Here is a 14,989-nt window from a genome sequence, read left to right on the forward strand (position 1 = left end):
TGCTGTGGGAAACTCATCCTTGAAATATTTAGCTTTCTTATGTTATACTTTATATAAAACTTTGGCTACATATGAGGCTTCCTGTTTGTCTCAACATCTTTTCAGGTCTGTATTTTTTTAATTAAAATTTTCTGTTTGACAGTTCAAGAATTTTGAGATAACAAGATATGCATAGTACTGAAGATGAGCCATAAAAAATCTTAGTTGAAATTTATTTAATCCACCACTACCTCATTCCTTATAGATTCTGATTGTGAATTGAAAGAAAAATCCCAATCATGAGCAATTGTTTCTCATTTCATTAAATTCTATGTATTATACACTGAGAATGAGGGCAATTAATTTTAGTAATAGGAACAAACAAAATTGGAAGGTGTGTCATTTACTAATTAAAAATCTCTTGATTTAGAAGTAAATATAGCCAAGATACATGCAAAAAAGAATGAAACTAGACCCCTTATTATACCATATACAAAATTAAACTCAAAATGGATTAAAGACTAAAGTGTAAGACCTGAAACCTTTTAGAAGTAAACATAGGCAGTAAACTCTTTGACATAAGTCTTCCAGTACTTTTTTGGCTATGCCTCCCAGGGCAAAGGCAGCAAAATAAAAAATAAACAAATAGACTACATCAAACCAAAAAGCTTTTGCACCATAATGGAAACGATCAACAAAATGAAAAGATAATCTACTGAATGGGAGAAGATATTTGCAAATGGTTTATCCAATAAGCATTTAAAATACAAAATATATAAATAACTCATACATATCAATATCAACAATGTAAACAATCTGATTAAAAATGGGCAGAGGACCTGAGCAGACACTTCCCCAAAGAAGGCATACAGATGGTCAACAGACATGAAAAGATACTCAACATCATTAATCATCAGGGGAACACAAATCAAAACCACAGGGAAATATCACCTCACACCTGTCAGAATGGCTATTATCAAAAACTCAACAAAGAATAAGTGTTGGAGAGGATGTGGAAAAAGAGGAACCCTTGTGCACTGTTGGTGGGATTGCAAATTGATGCAGCCATTATGGAAAACAGTATGTAGTTTCCTCAAAAAATTAAAAATAGAACTATCTTATGACCCAGCAATTCCTATTTCGGGTATTTATCTGAAGAAATCCAAAACACTGATTAGAAAAGATATATGCACCCCTATGTTCACTGAAGCATTATTTACAATAGCCAAGCTTTGGAAGCAATCTAGATGTCCATTGATAGATGAGTGGATAAAAAAGATGAATGGATAAAAAGCAATGGAATATTACCCAGCCATAAAAAGGAATAAAATCTTGCCATTTGTGACAGCATGGATGGACTTAGAGTATTGATCTGAAGAAACCCAAAACACTACTTCGAGGGGATGTGAGCATGCATCTGTTCATTGCAGCATGACTTACAATGGCCAGGATGTGGAGGTAGCCTGGGTGTCCATCGATGGATGAATGGAGAAAGAGGAGGTGGTACATATGTACAGTGGAATACTGTTCGGCCAGGAAAGGGAATGGTTTCTTGTCATCTGTGCCAGCATGGACGGACCTGTGGGTATTGTGTTGAGTGGAGTATGTCAGAGAAAGACAGATGAAATGTGATTTCACTTATAGGTGGAATTTAAAGATCAAAACAAACAAACAAAGCAGAAACATACTCATAGATAGAGAAAATTTTGATGGTTGTCAGATGGGAGGGGGTTTGAAGGAGTGGGTGAAAATGGGAAGGGATTAAGAAGTACAAACTGGTTGTTATGCAGTGATTATGGGGATATAGAGTACAGCGTAAGGAATATAGTTAATAGTATTGTAATAACTATATGTGGTGTCAGATGGGTACTAGATTTCTCAGGTGATAGATGGGAGGGGGTTGAGGGCAGGGTGAAAAAGAGAAGAGATTAAGAAGTACAAATTGGTAGTTACAAAATAGCCATGGGGATGTAAAGTAATGAATAGGGTGTATAGTCAATGATATGATAAGAACTATATATAGTGCTAGGTGAGTACCAGGCTAGTCAGGTGGATCATTTCTTAAATTATATAAATGTCTAAACACTATGTTGTACACCTGAAATTAATATAAAATAATATTGAATGTCAACTATAATTGAAAAATTTTAAAAGGAGGGTAATAGGTGAAGAGGAATAAGAGGTTCAAATTTCAGGTATAAAACAAATAAGTCATGGGGATGTAATATAGAGCATGCGGAATATAGTCAATACAATAATATTGTGATAACATGGTACCGTGTCAGATGGTTGCTGGACTTACGGGGATCACTTCTTTAGGTATGTAAATGTTGAACAAGTGTGCTGTACACCTGAAACTGACAACGTTGTACATATGTTAGCTATATATATTAATAAAAATCGTAAAACATAAATAAAAATTTAAAAAAGAGAAACCTCAGCAGAATGCCTCATAATGTACATGTTTTCACTGAACAGAAAAGATGACACCACAAGCTGGCTGTTCTGCGTCTGAGTCCTTAACTCAAGAGGAGGAGCATCAGATGCAGAGAATGATGGCAAAGCGTTCGAAAATCATCAAAGAGTTGATACAGACGGAAAAGGACTATCTCAATGATCTAGAGCTGTGCATTAAGGAAGTGGTTCAGCCCTTGAGAAATAAACAGGTAAGTGCAACTTTGAGCTCCCCCCCCACACACACACAAAATATCCTAAATAGGATCACAGCTCCATGAGATCAAAGCTCCAAAGTGTATCAGTGGCAGCATCTGTAGAAGTGAGGGTGTGATGGGCCTTTTTCCCTGGGTCCGGGTTTGGGTTGGCACAAGGCATCATCAGACTCATATTTCTTGGGTCAGCAGAGCAACACCCAGCGTCCCTTTGTTGGGCCAAGGAAACTGTTCTAAAATATGGGGGAAAGGAAATTCCTAGTTTTTGCCACTTGGAAATTTCTGTGTTTCTTGGATTCTTCTGGAACTGCTAACAAAACGTAAACAATGGGTTTTCAGCAGTTTAGGAACAAAGCATTTAACTTGGTTCAAAGATGATCAAGGATTCAGAAGAGAGAAATATGTGAGCTTTTTTTTCCATTACATTGAGAGCTCAATTAAAGTTATCACTATTTAGCTCAATTAAACTTATGACTATCAATGTTGAAGTAAAATTCAACATAGAAATTAACTTGAATGTAAGGTAAAGCTTTTCTCTTTGGCATGGCTGACCCCAGACAAAACTTGAACTGTTTATAAGTTAATCATTCTCCTCCTTTTTAATCAAGGTCTTTTCAGGGAATTCCTTGCAGGGAATTAGAGTAAAGGTAAAGGATGTTTGATTCATATATTTGTGTACACACACACACACACACACACACACACATTTTTACATAAATGTTATCAAAACTACACATGATTCAGCAATCGGTTGGCTGTATCTTTTAATGACTACTAACATTTTTTAATGTTTTTCTACTATTGCTAATGCTAAGACACACTTACGTTTTGGGCCACCTTATCTCCTGAGAATAAATTCCTAGATGTAGAATTGCTAAGTCAAAGGGCTTAGGGTACTTTATAATATTTAGGATTTTGATAAAAACTGCCAACTGGCAACCAAAAAGTCGATCCTGTTCTAATTTTCATTCCCATGAACAGTGCTTATGAGGGCTGATGCTGCCTCCTCTCTATAGCTGGGCATTGTTGACTTTATAAACAATGAATACCAAGTCCTTTGATTCTTCTGACAAATATCTTCTTATAGTATATTCATTAGCCATTTCTATTCTTTTCAATCCCTAGTCATAATCATGTCTTTTGCCTTTTTAAAGAATTATGGTTTGTGTTTTTCTTATTGTTTTATCAAACTTCTTTTTTGTTAGGGATATTCATTTTCCAGTCCACAAGTTGCAACTAATTTTTTCTCTGTCTTTTGCTTTCTAATCTTGTTTAAGGTTAAAAAGTTAAAACCTTGTTTAAGGTTTATTCATTTGTTTTTGCCACATTTAGGTGATCAAATATAGCCAATTTTACGGATTCTGGGTTTGGCACCTTAATGTGTACCCATGATTATAAAAATACTGCTAATCTATTGTCCCAACATGAATTATTAAATCTTTCCCCCAGTACTTACAACATCCAGAAACAGTTTATATTTCTTAACACAAGATTCTTCTCCGAAATGTTAGAAAAGGTATCTGGCCTACAAATAGTGGAAAACCAGTGTAGATCAAGGTGATCCTTGATATAAAAGCAGTTTTCTGATTTAAGATAATGTATAAAGGAAAGTGACAAAGCAGGCTAGGAATTTCTCCTTCATAGAAAGTCATCTTTAGTTTTACTCCCTCACAACTTTTTATTAGGTACTTATTATTTGTCAGGTTCCATTGCAAACATTTCATTAGTATTCTCACCCAGTCCTCTCACAGTTCTCAAGTTAGAAGGTAACTGGCAACTTCCTGAATCTGGAAATTTCTTATTCTATAACAGTAGGAATAACATTCATGGTCATGATAAAAACTTGCTCTCTATTTTCATTGCTAAGTATATAAAAACATTTTTGGTGTGTTTTCTTTCACTTAATATAAACCAGCTGCATCTGAGGTAACTTCCATTCCGGCAGATATTAATGGACATCAACAAAGTGTTCATTTTCATACCTCTTAAAATATTGATTTTTAAGTGCACATGGCATCAGACTCTATACTATCCACCCTCCCTTATGGTGCAATCCTACCAGTCACTTATATTTGAAGACTTTCAAACCTATCCCACTGTCTCCATATCTTCTGTCTTCCTCCCCCAACCCCCAATTCTGACATCAATTTTAGTCGATTTCAATATTCAGGCAAATAATCCGTGCAATCTCTGGGCCTTTCACTCAGTTCCTTGCCTTGTTTATTTCCTCAAACTCATCTCAACCATTCACTCCAGGGCCATGCCCAGAACTGCCATTACCAATAACTTCACCTTTGCAAAATCAGAATTTCAGGTTTACTGTTCTCTAATCCTCATGCTCTCTCTTTCAGCACACTCCCACTGGTAGCCTATCTCCGACAATATTTTGATGCCATCAGGACCTCCACACTATTGGCCCCACCAACACCTTTTCACTGTTCATCAAGCCCACACCTGGTTTAGTTTCCACGGACCCTTCATTGTAGTCACCCCTTGAAGATGAATTCAACTCCCCTTTCTCTCTCTTTCTGTGTACAAGCCTGAAAAAAAACCTACCCTTGATGAAGTTCAAGTTTCTGCCTTCTTTTACACCTTTACCCATGAGACTGAACCGATCTCTTTTAAAATTCATGACCATTTTCTTTAAGTGGGGTCCCCAGTAATGTCTCTGAAGGGACTCCTTCACATCTTCTTTTTCCTCACACCTCAAACACTCCCTGTTCTCCCTTAACTCTCAGCTAATGTCTTTACCCATCATTTCATCGAGAAAATAGACACAATTAGAAGACGCACATACTCTCAACACCAAACCTGCCAATCTCCCTGCATTTCTACCCCTGTATCCTGGCTAATAAGGGTTCCTGCTTCTAATTAAAGATAACTTGTCTCTGAACGCAGTGGATTCCATTCTCTCAGGCTTACTCAAGGATTTCATTCCTGTCAGTATCCTTTCTCTCTCCTGCACAATTGATGTTACCCTCCCTATTAAGTCATTCTTATCTTCATTATCTGCTATTTTTTTAAAAAAAGAATTGTCTGTATTCTCTATTTATGCTCTTTCTAAGTTGAATATACAATATTTAATATATATAAAAGCATATGTGACTAAGACATGTTTCAAAATAAGCACAATTTATCAAAAATCTATCCCCGTGATGACTTAATGATCAGTATAAAAAAGATTGAATATATAGGAAAATTTCTTTCAATTCATAATCTAATTTTGCATTAAACAGAGTAAGAAGTTTATTCAGTACAAAAATGTTTTCAATTTTAAACCATCTGGTGAGTTAACTGGCCCCATTGATATACCATGTTTCCCCCAAAATAAGACCTAAGCGGAAAATAAGCCCTAGCATGATTTTTCAGGATGACATCCTCTGAACATAAGCCGTAATGTGTCTTTTGGAGCAAAAATTAATATAAGACTTAGTCTTATTTTCGGGAAAACACGGTAAATGCCATTGCTGAGCTGTACTTTTATATATGCTCTGTAATTTTTGTGTGTATTTTTGCTTTTGTTGTTTTTATTATTTTTTGCTTCCTAGTAACTCTTATAAGCAATTCTCAGAATTGGTGTTTCAGACCATGTAAAATAAAACGTTTCCATTTTGAGGGCATGTACTTTTCTTTGTTCGGCATGTTTAACTTTTGCTCCCAATGCTTTGAATTACAGTTCTCAGAATTCAAACTCATATTTCCCTTGCTAGTCTATTAGGATTGTTTATAGCTTGTTGATTTTTAATATCTGGCACTTCTCTTTGTTTGGTTATCTTCCAACACTCTCTGTCTTCCTCATTGCAGAATTAGTAATCTATTTGTCCCCTCCACTAATGTTGTAATAACAATCGTTTTAAGGTTTCTCAGAGTTCTCATGTCACCTCCTCTTTTTTCCCCACTTCTTAATGCTGTTAACCTTTGGTTAAGTAAACAAAAGCTCAGGAACTCCTATGACTCTTATAAACATTTACATGAGTGCTGAGGTAGTTAACTGACGCCACCTTTTTAATGTTCATTAGCTCCTTCATGTCCTCACTTCCCTCCTAACTGTTTAAGTACCATGATCTTTGCACACAAGCCACCTATCATAAGTTAGTGTCAAACTTTATAAATTAACACATATAGTTTTCATGTAACTCTGGGAACAATGTGCAAACCATGCTTAGCTAAACCTGAGACAACATAAGTAAATATTTCACATGTATCGGTTGGGCTGGAAGAAATTTGGGGAAGTCATCTGATCCATGCCTCTTCTCGGTGCCTGTCTGTTCTGGTGCTGAGAAGACTATCTTGCTCTATTGATTGCCTGCACATTGTCTCTCTATGCATCTGATTCATGGCTTTTCACTCCCAGAAGAAACAAGTCAGTTTATGAAAGTGAAAATTAGAAGAACAAAGTTGAAAACTGAGAAAAGTACTTATCTGAGTGAACTTACATGAATGAATATCAGTGTACAAATGAATGTCTACGCCCAGCCCTTGACTGATAGCTGTTCTGTTACAAACCTTAATCTGAACTTCAAGGTTTTTTTAGAAACAAACCTTCACATAACTGAAAGCAGGGTCAAACTCAGCAGTTACATCTTCTTTAATAGCAGCATTGTGAGAGGTTTTTGCAAAGAAGGCAAAAGTTTTCCACAACATTCGGTGTTGAAACATTTAGTGGGAAAACAGGTTCTAGTTATTTATTTTCCAAACAGGGCAATAGGAGAGACTATGTTTTGGGCAGCAGGTCAAAATAAACAAAAATGAGAGCAATCTAACCTAACAATGGAAAAGGGTTTTCTGTGTAAGAAAAAGTCCAAAAGTTAATTGAAAAGAGTAGTTAGAGGAATTTAAATTCATGTTTTTTTTTCTTTTTTTTATAATTATTTTTTTAATTTATAAATTCAGATAACACACAAGTACTAAAGATCTCCAGAGATGATAGTGTCTTATAGTTGCCCAATTTCTTTCTCTAGAGGCAAACAACATTACCAGCTTCTTTCTACCCTTCAAAGTATATTCTATTTATAAGCATATATGTTTGAATGTACATTTGGTAGATTTTTATTTATATAATAAGAAAATTATGTGTGTTTATTTTGGATTTGCTCATGTTTGGTCTGTGTATATTATTCTTGAAATTATGTGCTTTCTGGAAAAGGACAAAATTAATCTATAACTTTGTATTGGCAAGAACTCAATAGAGATTTTTTGTTAAAATTCAGATACGCTATATGGCAACCACTTTGTGCATAAATTTCATAAGAAATAGCATATAAAGAAAATAATCATGAGCTCTACCACTTAGAAATAAGCACTGTAAATATTTTGGTTTATTGCCTAGGCATATACAGATATAACCAAATATTTTGAAAAGTTGGAATCATACTATACATATCATTATGGATACGTCATCTCCCTGAAGAATATATTTACATTTTTTATTTTTAACTAAAAATAACAAATATTAAATTAAATGGAAAATATTTTCTTTTATTTATTGAGGAATTGTTTTAAGTGACATATGTGACATACAGCACACTGTATTGACATCCTACCAAACTTCTCCTTCAGGGTCCAGAATGTGTGAAGCATGGCTGTGCATAGGGGAACATGAAAGAGAAGGAAATAGGGAGGACAAATCCCTTTTTCAAAGGGGCGGAGAGAGAAGGGACCACAGGGCACAGGTCATTCAGCTTTCTGCCCTTGTCCCCTGCCCAGGTGGAGTTGCTGTAGCCTAAACTGTTATGTCAACCCAGGTAGAGAAGTTTGTGGAGGGTTCCACAATTCCCAAGATTACAGTGAGGAGAGCTCTCACCAAGCCCAGAGAGAACAATATAGACCGAAGCATCTCTGAAAGGAGACAGGGAGGAAGGGGACGTAAATGCATTATAATAATGAAAATATTGTTCAAATACTGTATTGCAGTGACAATTTACATATTAGACAAAGATGGCCATGGCCCAGGTGATGCCCTATGAATTTTAAACTATAGTTAGTACATTTTAATTCAGTGAATAATTTTTATATCCCTTTGGAGTTTGCTATGTTTCATATAGCTCCCTCTTCACCAGAGCAAGCCCATTGTCCTATCTAAAGGGATTGCAGCTTCAGCACAACTTCTGGGAATCTCTCAAGCCTCCATTTCCTGCCCTCCCTTCCAAGGCTCCGGTTGATAGTCCCCAGTGTCTGTCTTGACCCTCAAAGTTGGGTTCTATCTCAGTATCCCTCCCCTGGCTACCTCTGTATGTGAACCGCACTCCCAATAGTTAGTGCACAGGTGCTGTGCAGCAGCCCGCTGGAGTGCTGGCTTAGCTCTCAGTTTGAGTTTTGCTCCTTGGATGCACTCTCTGAGATTTACCTCATTTCTGTCTGAATCTGTTCCCAGCCCAGCTCTCAGAATTCCACTTCTCCATAAGAGAAATTCAGACATGAAGTGTAATAAAATTTTGGTACTCTCATCAAACAAAGGACAGAATTACAGTTATGATAAAATAATCAAGCCAAATATTTCATCTAGTAATTATTAAAATATACCCAGCTTTCATTGATAGATATAAATTCTCTTTCTCAAAGCTATTTATTAAAACTTTGCATGAATAACAAATAGAAGAAAACATAGGTAAGCAAATATCTTCTGTCATGAATTTTCAAGTGTCTTCTCTAGCTGTTAACTTGTCAAAAATGTCTTCTCTAGCTGTTAACTTCACTAAAAGATTTACTGTTGCCAAAAATAATAGTCATTCATTTTACTTGATAGACAACCATGAAATTTTTTCCTGTCTCATTTTTCCCCCTATCACCCAGTTACTCCAAAAACAAAACAAAACAAAAAAAAAACCCTATTTTTTAAAGCACTTTTAGGTTCACAGCAAAGTTGAGGGAGAAGGTACAGAGATTTGACCTCAACCATGTATAGCATCCCCACCAGAGTGCTAAGTTTGTTACAGTTGATGAACCTACGATGACACATCACATCATCATCACCCAAATTCCATATGTTCACTCTTGGTATTGTTCCTTCCATGGGCTTTGACAAATGCATAATAACATGAATCCATTATTATGGTATCATACAGTGCAGTTTCACAGCCCTAAAAATCCTTTTGTGCTCCACCTATTCATTCCTGCTTCCTGCTAACCCCTGGCTGCCACTGGTCCTTTTACTGTCACCAGAGTTTATCTTTTCCAGAATGTCATGTAGTTAGAATCACGATGTGTAGACTTCTCAGGTTGGCTTTCTTCACTTAGTAATAAGCACTTGCTCTGTCTTTTCATGCCTTGATAGATCATTTCCTTTTAGTTGAATAATACTCCGTTGTCTGGATGTGTTACAGTTTATTTATCCTTTTGCCCACTGAAAGACATCATGGTTGCTTCCAAATTCTGGCAATTATGAATAAAGCTATTATAAACATCCATTTGTAGCATTCTGTGGATTTAAGTTTTTGTTTCATTTGGGTAAAAACCCAAGGAGCACATTTGCTGGATAATATGATAAGAATATGTTTGGTTCTGTAAGAAGCTGTCAAACTGTCTTCCTCAGTGGCTGTTGGGATTGCAAAATGGTACAATGAGAATTCTCATTACTCCACATCCTCACCAGCATTTGGTGTTGCCAGTTCCACATTTTGGACATTCTAATAGGTGTAATGGTATCTCATTGTTGTTTTAATTCGCATTTCCCTGATGACATTTCATGTGGAGCATCTTTTCATGTGCTTATTTGCCATCTGTATAGCTTATTTAGTGAGGTGTCTGTTAAGGTCTTTGGCCCATTTAGCCCATGTATGTTCTTATTGTTGAATTTTAAGAGTTATTTGTATTATTTGGATAAGAGTCCTTTATCAGATATATCTTTTGCAAACATTGTCTCCTAGTCTGTGCCTTGTATTATCATTCTCTTGATATTGTCTTTCATAGAGCAGAAGTTTTTTTACTTTTAATGAAGTCCAGATTATCAATTATTTATTTAAAGGATCATGTTTTTGGTGTTGTATCTAAAAAGTCATTGTCATACCCAAGGTCATCTATGTTTTTTCCTATGTTATCTTCTAGGAGTTGTCACAGTTTTGTATTTTACATTTAGGTCTGCGATCTATTTTGAGTTATTTTTTTTTAAATTTCAGATGAACAAAACAATGTACCAGTTAGCCATTTAATACCCCTCACAAAGTGATAACCCCCCACCCCTAATTTACTACCCCTCTGACTCCACATACATCTGATTCCCCCTATAACTCCAACGGCTTCTTTTCACTCCAACCTTCATTGGTTGACCCTTATCTCTAAACACAGAAGTAGATCAGGCAGGGCTCGTTCTGTGGTCCTCTTCTCGCTTTTGTCTGCTTTCCCTCTGTTGAAATCTGATCTGGTTTCATGCCTTTAGATCCTATCCGCATACTGATGGTGGCCAAAATTTTATCTCCAGCTGAGACATTGTCCCTGAAGTCTTGCTTTGTTTATACCCAACTCCCCGTTCAAATCCCTATTTGAATGTCTACAAGGCATTTCAACTGTAACATGTCCAAAACTGACCTCCTAATTTTTCCCTTTAAAATGTGCCCCCTTTGCAGTGTTTCTCACTTCAGTCAATGGCAGCTCCATTTTTCCAGTTGCTTGGGCAAAAAACCCTGGAGTTATCCTCGACTGTTCTCTTTCTCTTAAACACTATATCCAATCTATCAGCAAATTCTACTAGCTCTGTCTTCACAATTGATTCAGAAGTGGACCGCTGCTCACCTCCTCCACTACTTCCACTTTGATTCAAGAACCCATGAATAACCACTCAGGTTATGACACTTACCTCATGGCCTATTTCTCTTCTTCCATCCTTGTCCCAACCAAGCAGCCAGAGTAACTCTTTTAAAACACCAGTCAGATCATGTCCCATTTCTATTTAAAATGCTTCAGCAGCTTCTCACCTCACTCTGATAAAAAGCTAATGCTGTTAGGATGATCTATGTGGTCCAGCATGATCTGGTCCCCTATGCTCTCTGACCTCACCTATTTCTGCATTCTGGTCTTCTTAGTGCTCCGTGAACAAGCCAGGGGCACTACTGTTTCAAGCCCTTTGCTCTTGCTGTTTTCTTTGCCTTGACTGTTCTTCCCTAAGATAATTTCACAGCTTGCTCCTTCACCTCCTTCAAGCCTCTACTCAGTTAAACATTCCTTGACCACCTCACTCTTTCTTACACTGGGTTGTAAGCAGATCCAGATGAAAGAATTTTAGAGCAAGTCAATTATTTGGGAGATGATCCCTTGGAGCAACAGTAAAAAAATGGGGGAAATAAGACAGAGAAAGAAAGAAAGACAACACAGGGCCCATTCAAATGGGGGGAAATGAATGTTTTAAAGGAGAGGAGTTTATCATTGTGTTGTAAACCCCATTAAACTTATGTTTTTGGAAAACTGAAAGTATTAGGTAAGCTAGTTTGGGGAATAGGGATTGAAGATGAGTTTAGAAGCTTTTTCAGAAGCACAAAGTGTGACTGGACAGTTTCATGGAGTATCCAAAAAAGACTTACTGCATATTGGAGATCGTGTGGTTAAACTATAGGTATCTGAAGTCAGGGAGACAGAGGAGCCAGCTTTCGGTGACCTTGAGGTTTAGAGTATGGAATTTGGTTGCACCGTTAATACATGGGATGCCCAGTGACCTGCCCCCTCTCCAGGGCTCACAGTTGTGTCCATCATTCTGGGTATACCCCGTGAAATCCAGACTCTCCTGAATTTTGAGTCTCTTCTGGAACTCAGGTGACTTAAGGACACTGGGCTGGGCACCTTGGGTTCTTAACAAAGAGGTAGTTATTCAAAGGGAAAAGAAGTGAGAGGTTACAAGCAATTTTAAAATGTTACAGGGACTGGCTCTCATTCCTAAAATCAACACTCACTCTTGCTTCCTTTCTGTTCTGTGTGGGTCTCAGGATTTGGACTGCAGTGTAATGCTACGAAGAGTGTAAATAAACTTCGTAGTGTGGAAATCCTGTTCTGCCTCTGGAGGAAAACTCTTGCAGACCCATGATTAGTTTATGAGCAATTACTCAATCATTTCACACATAAATGAACATTTGTTTAGTTTGGGGACTGCTTGTTTCAGCTAGCAGTTTGGTTTTAACCATTTAGTCTTATTATGTGCCGCACACTATTCTAAACAACTTATTTATATTGGTTCATGTAATCCTTACACCAACTCACGAAATAGGTTTAAGGATTCCTACTTAACTGATGAGAAACCCATGACAAAGATAAGTAACTTGCCCGAAATCACACAGCTAGGATGTGGCAGAAATGGGATTTAAAACCAAGTAGCCATATTCTAAAGTCTGTAGGTTTATCCACTGTGCTTTTTAGTGCAGTGAACCCCACATGAATACCTATCCTGATATAAATTAACTTGCCTTTTCTTCTCAGTTATCTTTCTTGTGGTTTTATTAACATGGGCGCTAAGACCTAAGTGCTAAAGACAGAGAGATGAATACAACAAGGTACTGGCCTCAAGAGTTTACAGTCAAGTGGGAGACCGCAGCACGTAGATGAATTAAATACCTTGGTAGAGGTGTATGCTGCTTACCCCAGGAGCAGAGTAGCTTAGTTGTGCCTGGGTGCTCATAGAAGGCTTCCTGGAGAAGCTGCGTCTTGCCTGAGTACTGAGGGACCACTCCAATTAAGTCCATCAAAGCAGAGAGGCAACCTGGTGTAGTAGTTACTCTGGAACAGTGTGTCAAGCAGCCCTATGCTTGTCTTTGGCTCTGTGACTCACAAATGTGTGACTTTGGACAAATCTTTTAACTTCTCTGAGCTTTGGTTTATTCAGTGGAAGAAATACCGTATTTCCCCGAAAATAAAACCTAACTGGAAAATAAGCCCTAGCATGATTTTTCAGGATGCTCGTAATATAAACCCTACCCCCAAATAAGCCCCCATTAAGATCATCAGCCAGACGGACGCATTTAGTACCTCCATTGCAACACACGACAGATGTATTGAATTATAAAATAATAATATTAATATATAATTAAGTACAAATAAATAATATTATTGACATTAATATTTAAAATAAATGGTAATATAAATTATAATTATTTGTAAATACCCAAGCTGGTGCCTTTGGATGAGAGGTAAACGCCTATGTAAACAGATGAACTTGAGACTTACTGCCGAATGACCGTTCGGAGTACAGAAACAATGCATGAATGTGCTCACTGATAAAGAATGGCTGTGGTTGTGTCTAATCTGAATCTTCATAATTCAATACATTGTGTGTTATAATGGACATACTTAATGCACTCATGTGAAATAAAGAAATGTTTTCTAAATTTTGGTGCCTTCAATTTTTCGTCGCTTTTGTGTGGACCATAATTCTTAACTGTCATCATTTTTGTTGCCACTCCTGTGTCGTAAATCTTCAATTAACACTTGATTTAATGGTAAATTTAAAGGGAATATTTTGACCCCCAGACAAGATGAGTGCAAAAAGAAAGTGCTATTCCATCGAGTAAAAGAAAGGAATCGTGGAGGATTCCCGGGGCAAGAATCTTAGGGCTTTCTGCAAAGAGAAGAAGTTGGATCTCCAGATGGTCCAAAAATGGCGAGCAGAGTATGATAATTTCAGTCAACAGATGGACAAGGGAAATGCTAAGAAGCGCAAGTGTTCAGGTTGGCAACCATTATTTCCTGAGCTGTAAGACATCATCTGTGAATGGACTGCTGACAGGAGAGCAAAGGCTTTGGTTGTGCACAGGGCTGATATTCAAGCATTTGCCCTTGCAATGGCACCACAGTTAGAAATATCCCCAGAAGGATTCAAAGCATCACAACACTGGCTGGATGGCTTCCTTCGGCGATATGAATTGTCTCCAAGATCGACAACACTAGTCAAGCTGAAAGATACTGAAGTTATTAAACGTGCACTTGCTTTCAACTCCTTTGTTGATGGCATCAACTTTTCTAAATATCAACTCTCCAACATGATTGCTATGGATGAAACTGCAGTGTTTATGGGCCAAGGATCTCAAACGAAAATTGATCAGAGGGGCACCTCGTCAATCTACATTCCCTCTACTGGTTACGGAAGTGCATGTGTTACCTGTATTTTGGCAATTCATCTGGATGGAAAGAAAGCCCCACCTCTAATCATCACTAAGGGCAAGAAAGATAAGGTTGAATGTGTTTCAGGCATTTATGGTCTTGAAACCGAAAAAGCCTGGTGCACACAAGCAGTTATAAGGAGGTGGGTTGATTTAATGCTGCCACTTATTTTGCGAGGTGGCCAAAAAGGTCTGCTAGTCTGGGATTCAGCCAACACTCATAATGCTAAAGACATGAAGAACTTCCTTGCATAGAGAAGAATAGAT

General features: G+C 37.3%; 1 protein-coding gene across 1 annotated transcript in view; it reads left to right on the plus strand.

The window, feature by feature from the left end:
• Nucleotides 1–14,989, plus strand: part of ARHGEF38 (Rho guanine nucleotide exchange factor 38) — a 120,069-nt gene that overhangs the window by 30,768 nt on the left and 74,312 nt on the right. The window contains exon 2 of the mRNA XM_019738889.3: nucleotides 2,458–2,645. Coding sequence (XP_019594448.3) covers nucleotides 2,458–2,645 — 188 coding nt within the window. The remainder of the gene's footprint in view (nucleotides 1–2,457; nucleotides 2,646–14,989) is intronic.

This window comes from Rhinolophus sinicus, chromosome 1, assembly GCF_057876585.1.
Source record: "Rhinolophus sinicus isolate RSI-liver-muscle chromosome 1, RSI-T2T, whole genome shotgun sequence".
NCBI classification, from domain to species: Eukaryota; Metazoa; Chordata; class Mammalia; order Chiroptera; family Rhinolophidae; genus Rhinolophus; species Rhinolophus sinicus.